This window comes from Athene noctua, chromosome 2 (genome assembly GCF_965140245.1).
Source record: "Athene noctua chromosome 2, bAthNoc1.hap1.1, whole genome shotgun sequence".
NCBI lineage: Eukaryota > Metazoa > Chordata > Aves > Strigiformes > Strigidae > Athene > Athene noctua.
The window spans coordinates 1,199,353-1,224,954 of NC_134038.1; the positions used below are offsets into that span (position 1 = coordinate 1,199,353).

General features: G+C 56.3%; 3 protein-coding genes across 5 annotated transcripts in view; 1 reads left to right on the forward strand and 2 right to left on the reverse strand.

Moving 5' to 3' along the window:
• The first annotated feature begins 661 nt into the window (after positions 1-661).
• LRRC14 (leucine rich repeat containing 14) lies at positions 662-4,201 on the forward strand. The gene is made up of 5 exons (XM_074898308.1): positions 662-722; positions 1,703-2,036; positions 2,292-2,924; positions 3,156-3,703; positions 4,079-4,201. The coding sequence occupies exons 2-5, from the start codon at positions 1,705-1,707 to the stop codon at positions 4,150-4,152; spliced, it is 1,587 nt and encodes a 528-aa protein (XP_074754409.1). The 5' UTR covers positions 662-722; positions 1,703-1,704; the 3' UTR covers positions 4,153-4,201.
• Positions 4,038-6,675, reverse strand: C2H8orf82 (chromosome 2 C8orf82 homolog). Its single transcript, XM_074898309.1, has 3 exons — positions 6,481-6,675; positions 5,151-5,199; positions 4,038-4,656 (listed from the first exon to the last, which is right to left on the reverse strand). Exons 1-3 carry the CDS (start codon positions 6,604-6,606, stop codon positions 4,178-4,180), a joined length of 654 nt encoding a protein of 217 aa, XP_074754410.1. The 5' UTR covers positions 6,607-6,675; the 3' UTR covers positions 4,038-4,177.
• A 3,641-nt stretch (positions 6,676-10,316) lies between these two features.
• ARHGAP39 (Rho GTPase activating protein 39) overlaps positions 10,317-25,602 on the reverse strand; it is a 166,100-nt gene continuing 150,814 nt past the window's right edge. For 2 of the 3 annotated variants that reach the window (XM_074898311.1, XM_074898310.1), the window contains 7 exons: positions 20,951-21,512; positions 18,756-18,848; positions 15,759-15,832; positions 14,388-14,587; positions 13,885-13,976; positions 13,626-13,795; positions 10,317-13,422 (listed from right to left, as the gene is read on the reverse strand). In XM_074898311.1, the coding sequence (XP_074754412.1) occupies positions 13,228-13,422; positions 13,626-13,795; positions 13,885-13,976; positions 14,388-14,587; positions 15,759-15,832; positions 18,756-18,848; positions 20,951-21,512 (1,386 nt within the window). In that variant the 3' untranslated portion in view covers positions 10,317-13,227. The remainder of the gene's footprint in view (positions 13,423-13,625; positions 13,796-13,884; positions 13,977-14,387; positions 14,588-15,758; positions 15,833-18,755; positions 18,849-20,950; positions 21,513-25,602) is intronic. The other variant, XM_074898312.1, reaches the window with a different exon arrangement.

The following is a 25,602-nucleotide window of genomic DNA, read 5'->3' on the forward strand; positions in this document are numbered from 1 at the left end:
TTGGCTTTAACGTTGTGGAAAACAGGTTAACGGAGAGGTGGGGACGTCGCTGGGGGTGACACCGTGCTGACAGCTGGCACAGTGACCCCGGTAAACAGGGTCCCGGTGAGGGGACAGCCCTCCCCGGGAGCCACCCGCGAGGTTCCCTCGGCCCCCACCCGGGTGAAGGTCGGGGCCCACCGCTGGGGGTCGGTGCCGGGGACGGGCCCTTCTCCCGCGGGCCTCAAACCCGCCGCCACCGGGCACCTGGGTGGGTTTCCTCCGCCGCTCCCGGAGGAACGCCGCCTCCCACTGCTTCAGCAGGGCCTTCACCTCCCGCAGCCGCTCCATGGAGCCCGCAGCGGGGCCGGGTGCCCCGCGGGTGGTGCCCCGGGGCTGGTTCCCCGCGGGGCAGCTCCGAGGCCCCCGGGAGCCGCCCGGGGGGACCCGCAGCGGCGGAAGGACACCGGCCCGCGGCTCTCAGAGCGGCCCGAGGGCGAACTTCCCGCTCCCGCCGCGCCTCAGCCAATGGGAACGGAAGGCGCGCTGACGGACAGCAGGAGAAGCCAATAGACGGGTGAAAAACCTTGGTGTCGGCGGGTAACGGCGCTGGGCCCGCCTCTCCCGGCGGGTCTCGCTCGCTGATTGGTGCGCTGGGGAGCCGCTAGCGCGCATGCCCGGAAGCGCGGCGGGAGCGGGGCCGTTGTGGGGCCGGCGGAGAGCGGGGGGCTGTGGGGGAAGCAGTGAGTGGGCGGGGCCTGCTGGTTTGGGGGGGCCCTGTGGGGGGGGGACTGTGTGGGGGGGCCCCTTTGAAGGGGGGCTGGGTTAGGGGGGCTGTGGGGGGTCCCTGTACTGTGGGAGCTGGGTTGGGGGGTTATGGGGGGGTCTCTGTGGTGGGGGGTCTGAGTTGGGGGGCTGTGAGGGGGGGTCTGTGTGGTGGGGGGCGCTGAGGGGGGTCCCTGTACTGTGGGAGCTGGGTTGGGGGGTTATGGGGGGGGATCCCTTTGAGAGGGGGCTGGTTTTGGGGGGGGTACCTGTGATGGGGGATCTGCTTCGGGGGGGAGCTGTGGGGCACCCCCTTTGAGGGGGGGTGGGTTAGGGGTGCCATGGGGTGTCCCCGAGAGGGGGGGCTGGGTTAGGGGTCCCACCGTGGGTTTCCCTTTGATGGGGGGCTGGGTTGGGGTGCTCCTCTGAGGGGGGCGCTGGGATAGGGGTCCTGCCATGGTGGGGGGGGGGGTCTGGTTTAGGGGTGCTCTGGGGGGAGTTTCTTTGATGGGGGCTGGTTTGGGGGGCTATGGGGGGGATCCCTGTTTTGAGGGGCTGTGTTAGGGGGGTGTCTGCGATCAGGGGCTGTGCTGGGGGAGGCGCTGTGGGGTGCTTCTATGGGGGGGGGCTGGGATAGGGGTACTGCCTTGGGGGGTGTCTGGTTTAGGGGTGCTGGGGGGGTCCCTGTGATGGAGATCTGGTTTAGGGGTGCTGTGGGGGGAGTCTTTGTGATGGGGGGCTGGGGGGGGGGAGGGGCTGGATTGTGGTACTCTGGGCTCCCTCTTGGGGGTGTGTGGGGGGGCTGGCTTAGAGGTCCTGCCCTGGGACAAGCCCCTCTCTTCCAGACCTATGGGGCCACCTTCTGCCCCCACACCCCCCAGCAGTGTTGAGGGGTGGGGGGGCCAGCCTGGGGCATCCCCCCAGCGCCGCCCCCCCCCGCAATTTCTCCTGCCTTCAGCCATGCACTCCCTCGTCTTCCTCTGCGCCCGCCGGCTGGTGAGCCACCGCCCCAGCGCCCGCCGCGCCCTCGACCTTCTCCCCGCCGAGCTCTACCCTGTCCTTTTCCAAGCTGCTTTCCTGGACAGACGGACGCTGGCGCTGCAGGACCTGGTGGCGACGTGGCCCTTCCCCATCCTCAGTTTCCAGCAGCTTCTGGGCCACCATGACCAGCAGCACAGTAGCCATCACCCATCCCTCGGGGGAAGACCCAACAAACTGTGCATCCAGGCCGTCATCATGGCCGTCGTGGCCCATCTCCGCCAGGCGCTGGAGGAGCCCTGTCATGGCACCAGGTGGGTGCTGGGATGCCGAACTCCCCCGGGATGGATGGGAGACAATTTTCTGCCTCGGGGTGATGACGGTGATGGGGAGAAAGCCGTGGGCTAGCGCTGGGCTTGTTCCGTGCACCAGCAAGGCTGGGGAGAAGCAAGACCGCGACCCTCACTGCGCTCGGGGCTGGAGCGAGCCGCTGGCTGCGTGGTTATTTCAGTTCCCTGATTTCCCCGCTCGTTTATTCACCTTTTTTTAAATTTTTTGTCTTCACCCAGCAAGAGACAGTGCCGGCTGCGGGTCTTGGACATGACAGGTGTCCAGGACTTGGACACCGACTGCGGCCCGAACAGGATGAGCCTGTGGTCCAGCACGGTGGTGTTAGCCAAAGCCTGCATCGAGGTCTCCAAACACAAAAATGAGTGTCAGAAACACGGCTCCAAGCGCCAGAAAGGTTCTTCCGGCGCCTCGGCGACCCCGCAACCCTTCAGCATGGAGATCCGCGCCGATCTTTTTGTCAATGGCACGTCCTTTGGCGTCTTGCGGGACGCCCTGCAGACTGCCACCGGTCCCCTGCGCCTCAGGTGCCGGGATTTCCACACCGAGGAGCTCTCCATCACCGGCATCGTGAGTTTGTTGGAGTCCCTGGACCCCGTCGGCGTGCGGCGGGTGGATCTGCGCTTTAACAACCTGGGCCCGTCCGGTCTCTGCGCCGTTTTGCCGCACATCACCAGATTTACCAAACTCCTCAGCCTCAACCTATCCTACAGCAATGTTGACGTGCGGCGACTCACTCCGAGAACGGACACCGGCCTCCGGCAACTCGCTGCGCAGTTGGGGAGGTTTCCCTGCCTCAAGGAACTCAACTTCAGTTCCTCCAGGCTTTCGGGAAACCTGAGGCAACTTCTTGGGTAAGTTCCTGGGGGAGCAGCTCCCTGAGCTGCTCTTTTTCACGCTGGGGAATTCGCGGCTCCCGGTTGACGTGGCGGGAGCTTGGGATCCAGGTGGTTTTGCCGTTTTTCCTCCGGGAATATGGCGACGGCCTCTCAGTTAAAGATTTAATACGAGGTTTAGACTGGTGACAGCTCCTTCCTGCACAGTGCTGGGGGGGCTCACGACTCGCTCTCCCCTCTCTCCGGCAGCGACCTGCAGGCTCCGCTGGAAAGCCTGGAGCTGGCGTTTTGTTACCTCCTTCCCGGCGATCTCGCTTTCCTTTGCCAAAGCATCCACGCTCCGGCGCTGAGGAGACTGGACTTGAGCGGTCACAATTTCACCGAGAGCCTTCTCCAATCCCTCTGCCAGCTCCTGGAGGAAATTTCCGCCTCCCTCCTCCACCTGGATCTCATGGAATGTCACCTGACGGACGCCCAGCTGGCGGATCTGCTGCCGGTGCTCTGCCGCTGCTCCCGCCTCCGTTGCTTGGGGCTTTTCGGCAACCCCCTCTCTACATCAGGACTTAAAACCTTGGTACGGAAAACCGTGGTTCTTCCAGATTTACACCTCGTCGTTTACCCGTACCCCGTGGACTGCTACAGCCAGGAGCCCTCCCGCTTGGCCCCCGCTTTCGACCACCTCTCCGAGGACACGGTGGACAAGGACCGGTTTGCCGCGGTCAGCGCCGAGCTGGCCCAGATGCTGGCGAGCTCCGGCAGAGCCGACGCCGTCTGGACCACCAGCCTCTGCTGTCACGGTGCCCTCGACTACTTCACCTTGTAGCTCAGAGCCCTCACCCCGGCCAAGCGCCGCGGCCTCACCGCCATCCCCCAACCCCTCCTTCCTCCCCAAATTCGGCGTTTTCCCCTCACCCTGGTGCTTTTCCGCTACCTTCTCTCTTTTGTTGTCACCATAACACCCCGGGGGGACCCGGTGCCACCGATAACACCCACCAGTGCAGGGCAGATCAGCGTCCGGCTGATTAATTAACACCAGGAGATCAGTTAATAAATTGCTGCCGCTTGGCCGGCGTTGAGGTTACGGCACCAACCGTAACCGCGACGCTGTTTACGCGTAGACCCTACAATAACTCCATGCTTGTGTGTCTTATTATTTTTTTTTTTTTCCACAGAGAAACGGGGGGGTCCCGGCCGCACCCACCCGCCACCAGGCTCCGCCGCCATTTTGTTGTCGGTGTGGGGGTGATGGGGATGATTGGAAGATCCCCAACTCAACCTTGGCTTGGGGTAACGGGGACAACCGGGATTTTTTCAGTGCAGCCCCGGAGCAGCGGCAACAATTCCTCGGTGAGGCGATAACGCCGCCCTTCCCAAATAAAATGGGTGGGGGGCTGCGCCGGCCCTTCGCCGTACTCGAAGAAGGGGCTCCACTCAAAAGCCAACGCCGAACGCACCAACCCTACGCCGCCGGTTTTTGCCGGCGCCGGGTGGTAGAGCCGCCCGTTTTCCGGTAACATCACCAAACTTTCCGGTTGGAAAGGCACGGCCAGGCGCTCGCCGCCACCGCAGTAGGAGAGGAGCTGGTTTTCACCAGAACCCGGCAAAAGTTGGGTGAAGACGACGGGACGATCGTCGCAACGGAGGAAATTCCGTTCCCGGCCGCAGAGCGAAAGGAAAGGAAATTCAGCCTCGTAACGGCCGCTCCGGTTCGGCGCCAGGTGCTTGAAGAAGAAGGTGAGGAACCCCACGTCTGCCGGGATGGATGCGGATGGACGTCAGCTCGCTGCTCTCCCCCCCGCCCTTAATTAACCTCCCAGGGTTAATTAGTCAGGGGGGAGGGGGTTGGTTGTTAATGGGAATTCTGTGCCTGCGTTTTGGGAGGTTGGTGGAGGGAGGAGCAGTCAGCTTGGGAAGAATTGCCGTGCTGGGAAAGGCAAATGGGAGCTATTAATAGCTGGAGCTGCTTAATTAATAAGGTAATTAATATGCAAATAGTGCCTGGCGGCTGCTTTGCCACCTGCGAAGCTGCCAGAGTGGGGGGTGTCCCCCTCCCTGACCCTGCTGCCGAGGGCTCAGCCCCCAATTAAAGTTGAGACCCCAATTAAAGTTGAGACCCCAATTAAGGATGAAATCCCAATTAAGGATCAGCTCCTGATTAAGGATCAGCTCCTAATTAAGGATGATGGCAGGAGAGCTGTGCTGGCAGGTGAGGGATTTTGGAGGGGGGGGGGATGTCCCTGGTACCTTTGAAGCAGGTGATGAAGTTCTTGACTTTGGTGTCGTCCAGGAAAAGCTGCAGAAAAGTGGGAAAAAGCCTCAAAATCCCGAGACCCACCCGAGCAGGTCCAGGGTCTGTCCAGGATCTTTTTGGGATCCATCCCAGGTCTGGGATCTATCCTGAGTCCATTTAGGGTCTTTTTGGGGTATCTGTCCAGAATCCATCTGGGATCCATCCCAGGTCTGTCTGGGGTCAGTCTGGGATCTATTCTGAGTCCATTTAGGGACTTTTGGGGCATTTGTCCAGGCTCTGGGATCTGTTTGTTTGGGGTCTGTCCAGGATCCGTCTGGGATCTGTCTTGGGTCCATGTGAGTCTATTTGGGGTCTTTTTGGGATCTGTCCTGAGCCCATCTATTTTTTTTTTTTTTTAAATCTGTCTGGGTCCTGTCTAGGATCCATCTGGGATCCATGTGGCAAGGGATCTTGGGATCTGTCTGGGATCTGTCCAGGGTGTGACTGGGATCTGTCTGGGGTTAGTCTGGGATTTGTCTGAGGTGTGACTGGGATCTTCTGGGGTTAGTCTGTGATCTGACCTGGGCCCATCTGGGATCTGGCTAGGGTTAGTCCGGGATCTGTCTGGAATCTGTCCTGGGTCCATCTGGGATCTGCCTGGGGTTAGTCCAGGATCTGTTTGGGATCTGAGGTGTGACTGGGATCTGTCCTGGGGTTAGTCCGGGATCTGTTTGGGATCTGTCCTGTCTGGGATCTGTCTTGGGCCCATCTGGGATCTGCCTGGGGTTAGTCCGGGATCTGTTTGGGATCGGTCCTGTCTGGGATCTGTCTTGGGCCCATCTGGGATCTGCCTGGGGTTAGTCCGGGATCTGTTTGGGATCTGAGGTGTGACTGGGATCTGTCCTGGGGTTAGTCCGGGATCTGTTTGGGATCGGTCCTGTCTGGGATCTGTCCTGGGCCCATCTGGGAACTGCCTGGGGTTAGTCCGGGATCTGTTTGGGATCTGTCCTGTCTGGGATCTGTCCTGGGCCCATCTGGGATCTGCCTGGGGTTAGTCCAGGATCTGTTTGGGATCTGAGGTGTGACTGGGATCTGTCCTGGGGTTAGTCCGGGATCTGTTTGGGATCGGTCCTGTCTGGGATCTGTCCTGGGCCCATCTGGGATCTGCCTGGGGTTAGTCCGGGATCTGTTTGGGATCTGAGGTGTGACTGGGATCTGTCCTGGGTCCGTCTGGGATCCATCCGGGATCTATCCAGCCCCCCCCGCCTTCTGTCCCGAGCCCATCGCGGCTCTTTGGGATCCGCCCGGGGTCGGGCGCCGCCCCGCCGCTGCCGGTACCGGTACCTGTCCCTGGTGGTCGAGGTAGTAGAAATACTCGCGGGTGCGCGGCCCCGGGCGCTGCCCCTGCTGATACCCGGGACCCGGCCCCGCCGCCCCGGCCCGGAGCCGCAGCGCCGGCGGCAGCCGCATCGCGACAGCGGCCGCGACACCCCCGACAGCGGCTGCGACACCCCCGGCCACAGCGGCCCCGGAAGCGGCCCGGCGCGGTCCGACGGTGACACCGCTCCGGGCGGGAGGAGGGACCCGCCGCTATAGGCACCGCTATAGCCCCCATAGACGGACGGGCACCCCTGTACCCCCGTGGGCACCCCCATAGACAGATGGGCACCCCTGTACCCCCGTGGGCACCCCCATAGACAGACGGGCACCCCTATAGACAGACGGGCACCCCTGTACCCCCGTGAGCACCCCTGTACCCCCGTGGGCACCCCTATAGACAGACGGGCACCCCTGTACCCCCGTGGGCACCCCTGTACCCCCGTGGGCACCCCCATAGACAGACGGGCACCCCTATACCCCCGTGGGCACCCCTATAGACAGACGGGCACCCCTGTACCCCCGTGGGCACCCCTGTACCCCCGTGGGCACCCCCATAGACAGACGGGCACCCCTGTACCCCCGTGGGCACCCCTATAGACAGACGGGCACCCCTATAGACAGACGGGCACCCCTGTACCCCCGTGGGCACCCCTGTACCCCCGTGGGCACCCCCATAGACAGACGGGCACCCCTATACCCCCGTGGGCACCCCCATAGACAGATGGGCACCCCTGTACCCCCGTGGGCACCCCTGTACCCCTGTGGGCACCCCTATAGACAGACGGGCACCCCTGTACCCCTGTGGGCACCCCCATAGACAGACGGGCACCCCTATACCCCCGTGGGCACCCCTATACCCCCGTGGGCACCCCCATAGACAGATGGGCACCCATATACCCCTATAGGCACCTGTATAGTCGCCCCTATAGACAGACAGACAGGCACCCTTATACCCTCTATAGACAGACAGGCACGCATATAGCACTACAGGCACTCATATATCTCTATAGACACCCCTATAGCCCCTATAGACAGACAGACAGGCACCCCGGGCACCGCTATAGGTACCCGTATACCCTCTATAGGCACCCACACCCCCCTGTAGACACCCATATACCCCTGTAGACTGACAGACAGGCACCCGTAGGCATCCCTATAGGCACCCATATAACCCTATAGACACCCGTATGGCCCCTATAGTCAGACAGGCATCCCTGGGCACCCCTAGATACACCCATATACCCCTATAGGCACCTGTATACCCCTATAGGCACCCATATACCCCTACAGACAGGCAGCCAGGCACACCTATAGACACCCATGTACTCCTATAGGCACCTAAGCACCCTTATAGACACTCACAACCCCTTATAGACAGGCAGCCAGGCACTGCTGGGCACCCCTATAGACCCTCATATCCCCTATAGATACCTATATACCCTTACAGACACCCACATACCCCTACAGAGGGGCAGCCAGGCACCGCTGGGCACCCCTATAGACACACACCCCCCTATAGGCACCTATGTACCCCTATAGACAGTCAGCCAGGCACCTCTGTAGACACCCCCTCCCCCCTATAGTCACCCATTCACCCTTTTAGACACTATAAGCAGACACTTAGGCACTCCTGGGCACCCCTATAGACACCCATATACCCCTATAGACACCCACACCTCCTTATAGACAGATACCTCGACACTCCTGGGCACACCTAGATACACTCATATACCCCTAGAGACCCCCATGCACCCCTATAGACACCCCTGGGCACCCTTATAGACAACCACATCCCCTATAGACAGACACCCATGCATCCCTGGGCATTCCTTCAGACTCCTATGCACCCCTATAGACACTCACACACTCCTATAAATACCCACCTGCCCCTATAGATACCTACACCCCTTACAGGCACCCACCTTGTCCTATAGACACCCTTACACCCCCATATACACCCTATAGACACCTGTGGACTCCTGTATGCACCCATAGACCCTATATACGCCCACCCACCTCTCTGCCCCCCTATATACATACACCTGTCTGCCTCTATAGACACCCATACCCCTATAGACCCCCACCCAGCCCTATACATACCCCTATAGACACAAAGACACCCATATGCCCCTATACACACCTCTCTACACACCCATACATCCCTATAGACCCCCGTGCACCCCCCCTCATAGACACACTCACGCCCCATAGAGACCCATGTGCCCCTATAGACAACCATACACCCCTATAGACACCCACACCCCCTCTGCACACCCTATACACAAACCCATACCTCCTTATATGCATCCATGCTTACCCTGTGCTCCCCTATAGAAACCCTCTAGGTGTCCCAAGCTCCCCTGGGCACCTATATGTACCCCTCTATACATCCCCGTGTAGCTTTATGTACCCTGGGAGTGTTTAGATACCTTATATATCCTACCCAAAGCCTATACAGCTTTATGTACTGGTGTGCTCCCCCTATACAGCCCTGTGCACCCCCTGTTTGCCCCTATAGACCTCCCAACACCCCCTTTATACCCTGTGCGCACCTCTACACCCCCTGGGCAGTACATATATGTTCTATACACCCCCGGAGAGGGGGTACATACACGCTATACTGCCCGGTACCCCCTGTACTGCTTGAAGGAGGAGCCCTATACACTCTATACAGCCTGTGTGGTGGGTGATGCCCATATAGACCCCTATAGAGGCTGTGGGGTGTCCCTATACAGCCTGTGTGGTGGGCGATGCCCATATAGACCCCTATAGAGGCTGTGTGGTGTGGGTGGGGTGTCCCTATACAGCCTGTGTGGTGGGTGACGCCCATATAGACCCCTATAGAGGCTGTGTGGTGTGGGTGGGGCTTCTGTAGAACCCTATACAGCCCTACACACCCCATCACGTGCAGCCGGGCCCTTGCGACCACCCCTATAGCCCCTACAGTGGCCTCCCAGCCCTTGATCCGCTCCAGAGTGAACGCGCCGCCGGGCAGCACTGGCCATACGTAGCTTTATTCACACAACGGGGCGGCGCCTCTATATGTCCACGCGCCCCAATTACAGAGTTCGGCACCCATGGGACACCCCCCCCTCCCACCCCCACCCCCAAAACGCCCCCCCCAAGCGCTCGGGGGAGGGTCCCGCAGTGGCCGGGGGGGGTTTTTTTTGTCCCTTTTTTTTTTTTTTTGTGTGTGTGTGTGTTTTTTTTTTTTAATATTTTTTCTCCTTTTAATAATAAATAAAACCTCGATTCTAAAAAAAAAAAAAAAAAAAAAGAAAAAAAAGGGGGGAGGCAAAAAAGAGAAAAAAAATAAAAGAAAAAAGAAAAAAATTAAGATATAAAACCTGGAGGGAAAAATTAAACGGAAGTCGAGGAAGCGGGGACCCCCCCCCGCTGCCACCCCCCGGTGTGTCATGTGTCCCCCCCTCCCCCCCATTGTCCCCCCGCCCCCGGCGCCTGGCAGTGAGCAGAGCTGGGAGGTAGCGCTGGGTGCCCCCCACCTTAGGGATCCCCCCCCGCCCCCAACTTCGGGGACCCCCCCACCTCTCCTGGGACCTTCTTCCCCCCCCCCCCCCCCCCGCCTCGAGAAAATAGCATCTGGCTTGAAAATTAGGGGGTTCTAATTAATAATTCTCTTTATAGATCTATATACTCTGATGGGTGCCCCCCCCCCCCATGGTGGGTGCCCCCCCCCCCCCATGGTGGGTGCCCCCCATGGTCCTGCTTCGCCCCGAAGGCACTTGGGGGCGACCATGGGGGGTCGGGGGGGGGGGGGGGCACCTCCTCCCGCTGCCGGGGGGGACCCTTCGGCTCCAGCAGTGGGGATGGGGGAGATGGGGGGGGGGGTGGGGGTGCTAAGGTGGGTCCAGGAGGAGCAGGAGATGATGATGATGATGATGGGTGCCAAGGTGGGTGGGGCAGGACCTGGAGGAGATGGTGGGTGCCAAGGTGGGTCCAGTAGAGTCGATGGGCACCAAGATGGGTCCAGAAGAACCAGAAGATGATGATGGGCACCAAGGTGGGTTGGGCAGGACCAGCAGGAGATGATGGGCACCAAGATGTGTTAGGCAGGAGCAGGAGAAGATGATGGGCACCAAGATGGGTCCAGAAGAACCAGATGATGATGGGCACCAAGATGGGCTGGGCAAGACCTGAAAGAGATGATGGGCACCAAGATGCGTTAGGCAGGACCAGGAGTTGATGGGCACCAAGATGGGTCCAGGAGAACCAGAAGATGATGATGGGCACCAAGGTGGTTTGGGCAAGACCTGAAGGAGATGATGGGCACCAAGATGCATTAGGCAGGAGCAGGAGTTGGTGGGCACCAAGATGGGTCCAGAAGAACCAGAAGATGATGATGGGCACCAAGATGCGTTAGGCAGGACCAGGAGTTGGTGGGCACCAAGATGGGTCCAGGAGAACCAGAAGATGATGATGGGCACCAAGATGGGCTGGGCAGGAGTAGGAGATGATGATGATGGGTGCCAAGATGGGTCAGGCAGGACCAGGAGATGATCATGGTCACCAAGATAGGTTGGGCAGGGCCAGGAGTTGATGGTCACCAAGATGGGTCGGGCAGGGCCAGGAGAAGATCATGGTCACCAAGATGGGTTGGGCAGGACGTGGAGAAGATGACAGGTGCCATGGTGGGTTCAGGAGAAGCAGGAGGAGATGATGGGTGCTAAGATGATGGGCACCAAGATTGGTTGGGTAGGACCAGGAGGAGACAACAGGCACCAAGATGGGTGGAGGAGAAGCTGGAGATGATGGGTGCCAAGATGGGGTTGGGCAGGATTGGAAGGTGATGACAGATGCCAAGATGGGTGGGGCAGGAGCAGGAGATGATGGCTGCCAAAATGGGTCCAGGAGGACCAGGAGAAGATGACGGGCACCAATATGGATCCAGCCAGCCCAAGGAAAGATGCTGAGAACCAAGATGATGGGTGCCAAGATGGGTTGGGCAGAACCTGGAGGAGATGATGGGTGCCGAGATGTGTCCAGCAGGGCCGAGCAGAGATGATGGTCACCAAGATGGGTTGGGCAGGACCAGGACATGGAGGTCCAGGATGTGTCCAGCAGAGCCAATGGGTGCCAAGATGGTTTCCACAGGACCAGAAGGAGATGATGGGCTCCAAGGTGGGTCCAGGAGGACATGACAGATGTCAACATGTGTCCAGCAGGGTCAAACAGAGATGATGGGCAGCAACACAGGTCCAGCAGGAGCAGAAGCAGATGATGGATGCCAAGATGGGTCCAGGAGAAGCAGGAGAAGATGACGGGCACCGAGATGGGTCTTGCACAAGAAGGAATAGATGACGGGTACCAAGATGTTCTGTGGAGGACCAAGCAGAGATGATGGACATCAAGATGGTTCCAGGAGAACCAGGACATGATGAGCTCCAAGATGGTTCCAGCAGGACCAGAAGGACATGACAGATGCCAAGATGGGTTGGGCAGGACCAGGAGGAGATGATGAGCACCAAGATGGGTCCAGCAGGGCCAAGCAGAGATGACGGGCACCAAGATGAGTTAGGCAGGACCAGGAGGAGATGATGGGCACCAAAATGGGTCCAGGAGAAGCAGGGGGAGATAATGAGTGCCAAGATGGGCCCAGGAGGGCATGACAGGTGCCATGATGAGTCGGGCAGGACCAGGAGGTGATGACGGGTGCCACGGTGCGTCCAGCAGGACCAGGAGAAGATGATGGACACCAAGATGGGCTCAGGAGGACCAAGGAGGGATTATGGATGCCAAGATGAGTCCAGCAGGGCCAGAGATGACTGGTGGCAGGATGGGTCTTTCAAGGCCAAGTGCAGATGATGGGTCCTGTGATGGGTCCAGCAGGGCCAAGCGGAGATGGTGGGTGCTGAGATGGGTCCTTTGGGTGGTGCCAACGTGTGGTGAGATGGGTCCCGTGTGCTGCCAGGGATGGGCACCGTGACGTATGCGGGCAATGACCTGCCTGCCCAGTTCCTCCAGCACCCCAGGATGGGCAAATGGCCACAATGAGCCACCCGGGGCACGGCAGCTCCCCAAGGGACACCCAGCACCCACCCCTGGGTGCACCCCGTCCCGCTGCGAGCTGCACCCCGGTTGCGCCTGCGGTCTCCTTCCCCGCGGGCTGGGACCCTCCTGGCACCGGGACACTTGTCACGGTGCCACGTTCTCCCGGTGCTCGGTGCCTCCTCGGCTCAGCACCGGTGGCTTCTCCCGGCCCCGGAGGTGCTCCTGCCCCATGGCTGCCCCACAGCTCCGCTCTCAGCCAGACACCCAACCCCAACGGGAGATGTGGGGGGGACACCCCCATTTGGCTCCCCCCCATCCCTGCCCAGCCTTCCCTGTCCCCCAAGCCCCAGGTCCCTGCGGCCACCCAGGACACCCAGGCTGGAAACGCCACCTGTCCCCAGGGAACCGGGAGGCTCCTCGCCTGCTCTGTGGGTGCCACCATCCCTGGGGGGATCCCTAAAATGGCCGATCCCTCCGGCCGGCGAAGAGGTGGGCAGTGAGATGGCCGGAAGGTCGGGCTGGAGCACGGGGAACGGTCCCGTGTCCCCGCCGTAGGACAGGCAGGGTGTCACGGCGTGGCGGGGGGGACGAGCCACCCAGCACCCTCCTTCTGTGGGATCCGGTTTGTGCTCCTCGGCCGAGCGGGGTCGGAGGGGAGGGGGCTCATGGGTTAGCGGGGGGGGGAACCCTTGGTGGCGGCTGCTATAGGACGCCCTCCATGAAGCTGGTGTCGAGGTGCTGGATGAGCACCCGGATGAAGGACATCTCCTTGCGGGTGTTCTCGAAGATGATCCGCGGGTCGTCCGATTGGCAGCGCAGGCAGTTGGGGGCCATCACCATGGCCAGGTTATTGACGTCCATCTTGGTGACGGCCACGTTGGCCGGCTGCACGAACACCTGGGGGGAGGAGGAAGGTGGCGGTGACGGGGTGGTGGGAGATGGGTGGAGGAACCGCGTGGACCTCCCGGTTCTTGGAGGAGATGGGGGGGTCACCATGTGGGTACCCCACAGCAATGCGGGGAACCCAAAACTACCTCAGGAGAGGCAATTAAAGTGGGGAGTGGCCTGGCAGGGGACACTGGGGGGGGTCTTGGCCATACCTGTAGGAAGCGGATGAGGTAGCACAGCACCATTTTGTTGATCCTGGGCAGAGAGTGGACGACAGCGATGGCCGCCTCGGGGTTCTCGTAGTGGGTGATGCACTGCTCATAAAACTCGTGGGGGATCAGCGGCTCCTCCAGCTCCCGGTACCAGAGTTTCAGCAGGGAGGCTGGTGGAAGTGGGTGACGGAGAAGATGGGGAGATGTGAGACACGGGGACCTGATTCTGCACGCCCCCCACAGTGCCCTGGGGTCCTACCGGGAACGTGGGGGTCCTCCAAGCCGGTGGGGATCTTCCACTGGTCCACCTGCAGCTTGAGGGCGTTGACCTCGTCAATGTCACCGGGGACTCTGTAGGGGGAAGAGATGTTGGTTCCAAAGAGATGGGGACCCACCACCCTCCACAGGCTTTGGGGGTCCTCCTGGGTGCCTGCAGGGCTCAAGGAGAGCCAAGAGGGGACATCAGCTGGGGATGGAGCCATTTTGGGGCCTGCTGCCCCATAGGGATGTAGCAACGTGGGGCTGGGGGCTGCGTGCAGACCCCAAGAAGACTCTGGTGGGCATCAGCGAATGGACACAATCCACCCCCGTGGCCTTGGAGCAAGGAGAATTTGGGGGGCTGCTCTCTGCCCCATGGGAGAAGACACTCATCGGGACACGGGGAAAGGGGCAGCTGCACTATGATGAGGTGACTCCCCCCACGAGAAGGTCTGGGCTGTCACCATCTTGAGGGGTCTCCTTGCAGCCGTAGGGGGGCTTTACCTGAAGATGCCCTCGGTCTGGTCCCCGTTGAGTGCCAGGACCTCCTCGGAGAGGCGGGTCTGCACCCAGGGCAGCTGCCGGTCGGGGTACCGCTCCTTCTGCATGGTGATGATGTCCTGCAGGGAGCTGCCGAACATGGAAGGGTTGAAGACGGCGTTCTTGGCGTGGCGGATCTCCTCGATGTTCGGTTTCTTCAAGCCCTGAGAGAGACAAGAGAGGCCACCAGCACCGTCAGGAGCTGCTGCCGGTGTCCTCGGGATTGGGGACGTGAGGTCCTGCTCGATCCCAGCACCCTGTGACCGAGCTCCAGGGCTGGTTGTGACGTGTCCAGAGCAGGAGCCCATCGTGTGATGGGGACAGTGGATGGAGCCGTGGATGGACTCCAGCCAACACGGCCAAGGTCTCCAAGGGATGGACGCAGTAGACCTGTGAGTGCTGGGATGCAGAAGAAGAGATGGAAGCAGCGGATGTGTGGGTGGTGGGGTGGACGCAGTGAACGTGTGTGTGGTGGGATTCAGAAGAGATGGATGAGGTGGATGTGAACGTGGGATGAAGGGATGGACGCAGTGGACGTGTACGTGGTAGAACACAGAAGAGATGGATGCAGTGGTCGTGTGCGTGGTGGGATGAAGGGGTGGACGCAGTGAAGGTGTGTGTGGTGGGTCAGCAGGATACGGCCATCGCTGAGCCCCTGGTGAGCCCGGCGGGTGACAAACCCCTCCCACCACCAGGCCTCGTCTGGACTGATGTCACCGGGAGGTGCCGAGCTGCTGTGGACTGAGGAGGGGTCCCACTGTCTCCCACAAAATGAGGAGAGGGAAACTGAGGCAGCTGTTGGGGGGGTGGGGCATGAAGGGCACCCCAGGCTGAAAATTAATCCTAATTTGGGGTGTTTTATTAAATAAATCTGCTGCTGGGCAGCGATGGCTCCAGGGATGGATCTGCCTCGGCGAGCTGCTGTGGTGATGGGACCTGGGAAGAGCTGGGGGGCCAGCGGGGCAGCCCCCCACCAAAAACTGGGGAGATGGGAGCTGCTGGAGCAGCCTTTTCAATCCCCGGCACGCTTTTGTGCCGGTGTTTTGCTCCCGGGATCATTTCCTTAATCCCTGTTTGATCCCTTGGTCATGGGCAGGTTTAGGAAGGACCAGGGGGGGACCCCAGAGGGGACACAGCGATGGGCAAACCACGCTGGAGATGCCCTCAGCGTCCTCACCACGGGGCTGGCACAAGCTGCCGCGTTATTTCCATCACTCTCCAGCTTCATCCCTGCTCCTCCTCCTCCTCCAGACCCCATCCCTGAACCCCAGCACCCCCCCAGGGGTTGGGGGCCACCCCCTGCTGCCCTCCCCTCGCCCAACGGTTGGATGATACCTTCTTGGCTCCCGTCAGAGCTGCCTTCTGCAGCTTGTTGTAGCAGTACTTGGCGTAAGTGCTTATTGCCACCCCTGCAAGAGAAAACAGTTGGGGGGAGGGGTCAGCTCTGGCTCATGGGGGGGTTTTGGGGGGGGTCTGTCCCCTGCTGGGGTGGGGTGAAGCTCATCCCAGCTCCAGGAGGGCATCAGGGTCCCCCCGGGATGTGGGGCAGCACTGGTGCTGCTCTATCTCTGCCCCGTCACCGCTCCTGGGGAGGGGAGGGTGGGTTTGAGGAGGACGAGGTGTCCCCCACCACCACACCACCCCCCCCCCCCCCGACCCTTCTTGCAAGGAGTGTCCCCACAGCTCAACCTGCTCCCCAAAAGCCTCAGATCTCGGGAAAGCCACGTCCTTGTGCCCACCAAACGCGGAGGCCCCTCGGCTCCATCCTCTCCCCGCTCACTCCGGTGGCCTCGTGCAGGGACATCTTGGCTTTTGGGGGATAATTTTTCACCGCGCAGCCACTGCTTCCACCGTCACCCTCCCCTACACATCCTCTCCTGATGTCACCACTTAAACCCTCATCCCCCTCTGCATCATCCCGCCCCTCCTCCTGGTGTGTTTCAACAAGGAGATGACACCCTCAACCCTTGGAGCATCCTCAAGCTGCCAACGGGCTCATCCCAAGGGAGATGCTCCAACATCCCGCAGCCACGCGCCTCAGGGACCTGGTGGTACCTTCTGGACCACCCCAGAAGATGCTGGCAGCCCCATAAATTCTCCCAAAAGCCTAAAAATTCCATCATCTGGGAGGTTCTCTCCTTCAGTAGCTTGTAAACCATGACACCGGCACCGGTCCTGCCGTCGGCGTGGCTTTTGTGCCACCGGAGCTGCATGTCCTGGCGCATCTTGAGTCCATCACGCCAATGAGGATGGTCTGCATGCTAAAAATGTGCTTTTTCTATTTCATATTGGTGAAAAAGAGGGGAAAAGAGGGCTTCTGGACAAGAGCTGGTGGCTGGCAGCCACTTGTCACCCCAACTCCCCGCTGGGAGGTTTTTGGTTAAAACCAAACTTGGGGACTTGGGTTCACCTATTTTCCCTCCGTCCCTGATGTTGTTGTCTTCAGAGAGTTTCTCCGATGGTTTTTTGGTGCAGTAAATGCTCCGGGGGGTGTGTGTGTGTGGGGGGTGTGTGATGGATGCGTTGGAGCAGCTCTGAAGCCACCCCGAAAGAGGAGGCTTGGGGGCTCTCCAAGCCCAGATGACCTCAAACATGGTGCCCATTCGTAGAATCATCGAATCATGGGTTGGTTTGGGTTGGAAGGGCCCTTTGAAGCTCATCCAGTCCAACCCCCCGCCACGGGTGGGGACATCTTCACCGAGATCACGTCGCTTCTTCAGCCCCAGTCCAGGAGACTCTTGGCTTCCTGGGCTGCCTGACCGTTGCTGGCTCATGTCCCCGTTGTCACCCACCAGTGACCCCAAGTCCTTCTCCACTCTCCAGCCCTTCCTCTTGCAACCTGATGCTGGGGGTTACCCCCCGTGGGGCAAGACCTTGACCTCGGCCTGGTTGAACCTCAGTGAGGTTCACTCTTGATGAGGCCCCACTTCTCCACCTTGTCCAGGTCCCTCGGGTGGGTCAACCCCACCCCTCAGCCTGGTGTCATCTCCAAATGCCTACGTCGTTGGTGACGCTATGAAATGGCGACCGTAACTCGTGGCTGCCGTTTCTTGGGGTGCCACCACCCCCCACCAGCTCCAGGTCCCGGCTCCACCACCGCTGGGGCTCCAGGTTGAGGTCCCTCATCTTGAGCTGGGAACCTCCCTGGTTTTACCGGGGGTGCTGAGGCTTCACCGGCATCCCGCTCCGGTTGATAAGTTCCCGGCAAACGCCCCAAAACCCAGCGGGATGCTGGGAAAAGGGGGGTCATCCTGCGTCCCCCTCGCCCCACCAGGGACGGCCGTGGCACCAAGGATGGTGGTGCCCACCTCAGGGTCATCCATCGGGCACCGAAAAAACCCATCAGCACCTTCTAATTGGCTCTGCTTGATTAAATTCCTACCTTCCACCTCGATAATTACTACTAAATCTGTATATTTCTATATAAAACACATATATATAATATTATATGTAATATATTTATAGATAACATTATATATTTATATGATCATATATAACATTTTAGATTGATATAACATTATATAATAGAAACAATGCATAAATATGTATTTATCGAGCATTAAATAATATTATATGAAGAATATAAATAATGTATAAATAGATATTACACTTTTATATGATATAATATAAAATAATATAAATAATGTATAAATCTATATGATATATAGTTATATATAATGTATACTTACATAATATATATACTTATATAAGTATATATTATACAAGTATACATATGTAAGTATATATACTTACAAAAGTTATATATAATATATATAATATATACTTATATTCTATTAATATAGAATATTCTATATTAATATTCTACATTTATATATTTATTGTATATTGTATTTATTATAGATGATATTTACATTATTCATATTCCTATTCAATATTATATATTTACCTTAGATATATATTATATATAATATATACAATATATTCATATATTGTACATAATTACACCTATAAATATATAATTTTATCTAAAATATATAAAAATCATGTTATCTATAAATATATATTTATATGTAACATCATATAATATAAAAAAATGTGAAATATGATATATATTTATATACCATATTTATCTAATAGCCATTAATTTATCTATGACCTACCATATTTATATCATTTGTATTTATAGTAAATACTGTATCCAGTACATCTGTGCCACCCTGGGGTGGCCCCTGCTCCCCGCGCCCCCGCCCCGGCAAGCGCAGCCCCTCCAAGCGTCCAGGCAGGGAGCAGAGCCGAGGGGGCAGGGGGGGGCAGGGGGGCTACCAGGGCTAAGAGAAAGAAGCCCCAAGCGAGCGGTGACACGGCCCCTACCATCGTGCTCTTCGATATAGGGCTTGGGTTTCTTTCTCAATTTGGATTTCTTCTTATTGGTCCTTTCCAGGATTTCTTTAATGTGCTGGGTCACTGGGAAACAAACAAAGCGATGAAGACAAGGGAATGGAACGGAAGGGGAAAATGAAAATAGACCTGGAAATAAAAATGAAACTGAAACATAAAAATGCAAATGCAAATAAAATAATGAAATGAAGCTGAAAATTAAAAAAAAAAAAAGAAAAGAAAGAAATGACAAATAAAAACGAATCAATGAAAATGAAAATAAAAATTGAAAATAAACCTCAAAAACAAAAATTAAAACTGAAAATAAAAATTAAATGAAGATAAAACTAAAATAAAAATAACATGAAAATAAAAGCAAAAACATGAAAGTAAAAATAATAAAATGAAAATAAAAAAAGAAAATAAAAATGAAAATAAAAATAAAAACCGTGAAATAAAAAAATAAAATTAAAAAAAGAAAATAAGAAGAAATGAAAGTGAAAATAAAAGTAAACTGAAAACAAACCTGAAAAAAATTAAATAAAAACAAATGAAAATTAAAACTGAAAATAAAAATTAAATGAAGGTGAAACTTAAAAATAAAGTGAAAATATAAACAATGTGAAAATAAAAATAATAAAATGAAAATTAAAATGAAAAACATGAAATAAAAAATAAAATGAAAATAAAAATGAAAAGCATGAAATAAAAAATAAAATGAAAATAAAACTGAAAATAATGAAATAAAAAAATAAAATGAAAATAAAACTGAAAATAATGAAAATAATACTGGAAAACAGGAAAAAAAATAAAATGAAAAAAAGAAATGAAAATGAAAATAAAACGAAACTAAAAATGAACATAAACCTGAAAAAATTAAATAAATTGAACATAAAAATGAAGAGAAAAATAAATTAAATGAAAATGAAAACTAAAAATGAAAATGAACGCTAAAAATGAAAATAAAACTGAAAAACGTAACATTAAATGGAAATGAAAATAAAACTGAATGAAAAATGAAAGGGACAATAAAAATAAATAAAATGAAAGTGAAACAAAACAGAAACCCAAACTAAAATTAAAAATGAAAATGAAAATAAAGCCTAAACCCCACGGGGGCGAGGGCTGGCGGCCGGGCGGGGCCGGAGCGGAGCGGAGCGCAGGCTGCGGGGGGCGCCCATCCCGGCGGGTGCCCGTTTCCCACCGGTGCCCCAAATCCAGCCACGGGCGCGACGGAATGAGCTCGACACCTCTGCTGGGGGGCCCACGGGCGCCTGGGGGGGGCCACGGGCACCTCCCACCCCCCGACGGTTGGACACCTCAGTTGGGTTCATCTCCTGTCCCCAGGCTGATCCGCCACGGCTCCACATGGCGCCGGTGACCCCCAGATGTCCCTGCCCAGCCCCCGGGGAGCCAAAGGGCGCCCCAAAACACCCGGAGCAATTTGGGCGCCATCTCTCAAGGCTGAGTGGCCAACGGTGAAAACCCGGGACCCGCCCCGGACCCCCACCTTTGCCTCATCCACCACCCACTGCGAGATGGCACCAACCCATGGGAGGGGGACATCAACCCTCCCGCCGTGCCAGCAGGCAGTGTCCCCTCCCGCCACACACCCACAATCCCTGCACTGAGGAGGGGCTCCTACAACTCATTTGGGGCCAAATAGCCAAAATTCATGTCTCTTCCACCCACCATGATCAAAAATCCCTTTGGGAGATGAGGATCAAGCTGGGTCCCCTTCCCAGCATGGTTTTGTTTGTTTTTTGTTTTTGTTTTTTTTTTTTTTTATCCAAAGCTACTTGAGAAGCCAGAAGAAGCATTTGGAGATGATGAAATCAGAATGGTTTGGGTTGGACGGGACCTCTAAAGATGTCCTCACAGGCCAGGAGAAGTCCACGGACCTCTCGCTTACGGCCACCCCCAGCGGAGGTGACGCCGAGCCTGCAGCAAAGGTGTCAAAGCTCATTTCGTGTTGGATTTCCGTGCGCCGGGGAGGAAAAGACGGTGGCAAAGGCCCCACCGTGCTGGTTGCACCTCCGGGAGGGCTGTTGGGTGAGTTTCTCACCCACCTTTTGCCAAGGAGACTCATGAATGCAAAGGGGAACAAAATAATAATAATAATAATAATAAATAAATGGGTCGCAACGTCAGCAGGGGTCAAAGCCACCGGGCAGCGGTTTCGCTCTTACCTTTAGTGTCATTCACCGGATCCATGTGCCTGTAAATATATCCTTCTAGGTAGGAATGAAATTTGGGAGTGGGTGGGAAAAAGGCCAAACAAATGGCCATGAGCTCCCAGCCCCGGGCCAGGCTCTCGTAACGGAAGTTCTCGGTGGTCTGCCGGCACAGCTGGATGTAGAGCTCGTCTCTCAGCCCCTGCATGCTCCAGCCTTTGGTGGCGATCTCCAAGGCCACGTTGAGCTGGTCCGTCTTGGCCCGTCGGTCCCCCATGTACATCTGAATCAGTTTAAATATCTCGCACGCCTCTTTCTTGACGTTGCGGTCGTTGGTCATGATCATGGGTTTCTTGATGGACTCGCTGCTCCAGGCCAGCATGTTGGCGATGGACACCTTCCTGCGGAAGAGCCCTTGGGTGTGCTTGTTGAAGTGCTTGGAGGCCCAGTTCTCAATGTCCGTCTCCGAGGAGGGCTTCCGCAGGTTGAAGGTGGGGAAGACACAGCTGGCACTAGGCATCATGTTCCTGGTCTGTCTGCTGCTCTCGAACTGGGCGCAGGCACCGAGATCCTCCGACTAGGCGACAACAGCCAGACGGGTCAATGTTACTAATGGTGTGACTGCACTGCCAAAGCAAGCAAGTAACTAACCAACCAACCCATCAGTCGAGCAACCAACTAACCCATCAGCCAACCAACCAACTGACAAACCAACCAATCAACCAACCAACAAAGCCACCCAAGAAAACCAAGCAACCAACCAACCCATGAACAAGCCAACCAACTAACTAACCAACCAATCAACAAACCAACCAATCAACCCACCAATAAAACTAAGCAGTCAATCCACCAGTCAACCAACCAATAAAACCAAGCAGTCAACCAACCAAGCAGTCAACCAACAAACCAACCAACCAATCAACTAATCAATCAACAAACCAATCAACTAATCAACCAACCAACAAACCAACCAGCCAACCAACCAATCAACTAATCAGCAAAGCAACCAGCCAACCAACCAATCAATCAACTAATCAACAAACCAACCAACCAATCAACCAACCAACAAAACCAACCAGCCAACCAATCAATCAACTAATCAACAAAGCAAGCAGCCAACCAACCAATCAATCAACTAATCCACAAACCAACCAGCCAACCAATCAACCAACCAACAAAACCAACCAACCAACCAACCAATCAACAAATCAACTAATCAGCCACCCACTCACCCACCCACTCAACCACCCAACCCACCAATCAACAAACCAACCAATCAGCCAATAAAACCAAGCAGTCAACCAACCAATCAACTGATCAACAAGCCAACCAACCAACCCACCAACCAACCCACCAACCAACCGTTGTAGCACAGAGGTTGCCCCATGCTCGCACCAAAAGCTACGCCCTCTCCAAGGAGCTGCTCCTCGGTGCTACCACGGGCACGTGGGGCTGGCCCGGTGCCAGCGGCCAAGGTGGGTCACAGCACCGACTGGCATCAGGAGGGAGGGGACCGAGGGGACCAATGGGGTTAAGTGAAGCTGCGCTCCCTTCACGCCTGGCACCCCGGTCACTCAGGCTTTCCAGTCATGGACAGGAGCCGGTGGCTATTAAAAACGTGGGCGAAGCAAAGGGCAGGTGGCTTTGGGCTCCACCAGGCCTTCGGGCACACCGTGGAGGGGACACACTCACCTGTAACCAGCCCCCCCAAATAACCCCCCTCTCCCCAAAGTCACGTTCAAGCATGGCTCTCCAGTGGTCCCATGCCCGGGAGGAGGCTGGTGGCTCCTCCAAGCCACGAGTAACATGGGTGGTGTTTCTTTACGCTCCGTGTGCGGAGGGACACAGGCTGCCAGGATCTACCCTGGCCCAGCCGGGGAGGACCTTTCCAGTGTCCTACTACTGGGACCAGCACAGCTGCTGGATATCACCCCAGGAGATGGTGGGACACCCAACCAGCTGATGGCCAGCATGGAGAAAGACAAACAAGGACACTTAGGATGGACCACGCCCTGGTCCTGCAACCAACCAATGGTGGCTTCATCGTCTGTCACCTCCCTCTTCTGCAAGTGCAACGTCTGGACCAGCATCGCTTGGGTTTGGTGGCCGTGGGGACGTGAGTTGGGGTGGGCAGGAGATGAGCCCTTTCCTCGGCAGGGAAGGACGTGCCACAGCATCCAGAGGTGACGTTGCTGTCCCCACCATCCGCGGGGGAACCGTGTTGGTGGCCCCGAGCAGGGACCAGGTGGAAGGTGACTGCAGTGGTGCCACAGCCTTGGGGCTGGGCTTTAGATGAGGAAAAGAAGAAAAGCAGGAGGCAGAAACAAGGTGGAAAAAGCCAGGGCCACGCTGAGGTGGCAAGTCCATGAGGGAACAAGGAAGCCACCCCAAGAGCCACCAGAGCTGCTGGCAGATGACTGAGCCTCTGCTTCTTCAAACAAGTCAAGTTTCTTGACTCCTCACCCAACAGCTCGTTCTTTCCCAAGGTTGAGGTTTCCTCTTTCCATTGATGTTGCTCAACTCCCATCTTGCACCGTGGTGACAATGACAAGGAACTGGCCGTGGGGACATGGGAGCTTCACCCCCCGAGGGACCCAGCCTCACCGTTCCCGTGGAGGCCACATCACCTGAAAGGTTCTTCCTGCTTGGTCAGCTGAAGGCACGTGGGGCTTTCTGGGTGGAAGGAGATGCAGCATTTGCTCCAAGGCTTCTTGCTCCGCAGCTGTGGCTCTTCCAAAAGCTGGGCCACCAGCTGGGCCACCACCACGCTGGTCGTCCAGGGCACCCAGGGAGAAGCAAAGGACCACGCTGGTTGTGGGACATCAGCCTTCTCCAGCCAGGCCCACTCCAGCAGACAGCGTGCTCAGGCTGGGTAGTGACCCAGGCACCAAAATGGGATGGATCCTCTGCTGATAGTGTCAATATAAAATTAGCTCCAGCCCTAATTAGCACAGCCCTAAAAGAACTTGGGGAAAGCCCAGGGCTACACGGAGAGGCTACGCAATCGGGTGTCAATGGCAGCCGGCCATGACTTCCTGGCAGGGTGGTGGCAGGGGGCTGCCGCCGCCCGTCCCATGGGGTGACCCTCCTTTTGGCTCGGGGATTAGGGAAAGCTCAAACCCAGAAGAAAATTCTAGAGTGCTGGGGGGTGGTGGGGGGGAAGGAAGTCCTGCTGCCATGTGGGTGGGACTCGGACGCACCCCAGTGTGGGGCCAACTTGGGACACACCGTTGGTGACACTGGGCATGGCCCCATTGCCTGTGTCACCTCGTCACATCTCCTGTGAGCTTCTCTCCTCTGCCAGGTCTCTGTGTTTTCCCACACGTCACCCCCGGCGTCATTTTGTTCTTGTTTTCTGCATTTCTGCCACGTTTGCTGTCACGGACAGCGTGATAACCCTCCGCACAAAGCTCCCCGTCGGGGCTGGCCACCGCAAGAGGCTTCTGCTTTAACCCATGTTGAAGGTTCCCCAGCTGTTGGGGGCATAGAAAATGGAATTAAAACCAAGTGACAAACTCAGATGTGATCATCAAACGGTTTGGGTTGGGAAGGACCTTCAAAGATCATCCAGTCCAACCCCCCTGCCCCGGGCAGGGCCACCTTCCACCAGCCCAGGTTGCCCAAAGCCCCGTCCAACCTGGCCTTGAACTCTTCCAGGGAGGGGGCAGCCACAGCTTCTCTGGGCAGCCTGGTCCACGCCCTCATCATAAAGAATTTCTTCATTACGTCCTGACTAAACCCACCCTCCTTCAGTCCAAAACCTCTGCCCCTTGTCTGTCAGTACAGGCCTTGGTGATCACCATCATCACCAATAAAAGATGAGATTGAATCATCTCCAGGCATGAGCAAATCCCCGTTGGCATCTCCACCAGCTTCCACCGAGTCCAGCCAGGGGATGGTGTAGGCACGGGGCGAGTTTATAAAGTCACACAGATAAATAAACATGCTCCCACGGACAACAGGACTCTCAAGGTACCAGGTGAATCCCGCCGGTGAATCCCACCACCGGGAAAAATTCACGAGAAGCAAAGAAGCTGCCAAAAGATCTGCTCTCGCTGGAACGGGTGTCTCTCCGCTTGAGGACGATGTCAGACAGGATCAACCAAAGAATCTGGGCAGCGGAGGAGAGTCCCAGCCCACCCTGAGCTCCACTCACGGTGGCAGCTACTCCTCCCGGCCAACGTGAGCAGCCGAAGTGGATTTGGAGCTCTTCAGTTTTGGGTTTGAACTTCCTCGTGCAGCACCTTGTGCTTGGGTGGGGAAAATTCTGCCTTAGAACACAACACCCCACAGATTTTCTTACACATTCCCATGGGCAAAAAAAGTAGTTTCCAGATTATTTGCTGTTTCTCAGGTCCGTTTCCAGGGTCTTTCTCTTCCTTGTTGATACCACGCTCCAAGTTTTCCAGGTGGGATCGTTCTCACCAGGGTAACTTATCCCCATGCACGGTGTCATCATCCATTTTTAAAAAGCCAGTATAGACTTTCCTAGTGTCCTTACATCAACCCTTGATGCATCCAAAAGCAAATCAAGTGGTCCTCATCCAGCAGCCCATCTCTGGGCTCCTCTGGACACAGGGACACGGGCAGCATCACTGTCCTTGCCCAGAGTGGGGCACTACAGGTCAGAGGGGCAGATTTGGGGTGTCAGATGCTTGAGGGGAAAG

Bases quoted from the DNA above. Each gene is read 5' to 3' on its own strand.
- C2H8orf82 (XM_074898309.1), bottom strand. From the start codon at position 6,606: ATGCGGCTGCCGCCGGCGCTGCGGCTCCGGGCCGGGGCGGCGGGGCCG. The intron at 5,200-6,480 runs GTACCGGTACCG...ACTTTTCTGCAG, and splicing joins ACCTCGACCACCAGGGACAG to CTTTTCCTGGACGACACCAA. The intron at 4,657-5,150 runs GTACCAGGGACA...CCATCCCGGCAG, and splicing joins CTTCATCACCTGCTTCAAAG to ACGTGGGGTTCCTCACCTTC.
- LRRC14 (XM_074898308.1), top strand. From the start codon at position 1,705: ATGCACTCCCTCGTCTTCCTCTGCGCCCGCCGGCTGGTGAGCCACCGC. The intron at 2,925-3,155 runs GTAAGTTCCTGG...TCTCTCCGGCAG, and splicing joins AACCTGAGGCAACTTCTTGG to CGACCTGCAGGCTCCGCTGG. The intron at 3,704-4,078 runs GTGCCCTCGACT...TTTTTTCCACAG, and splicing joins CACCAGCCTCTGCTGTCACG to AGAAACGGGGGGGTCCCGGC.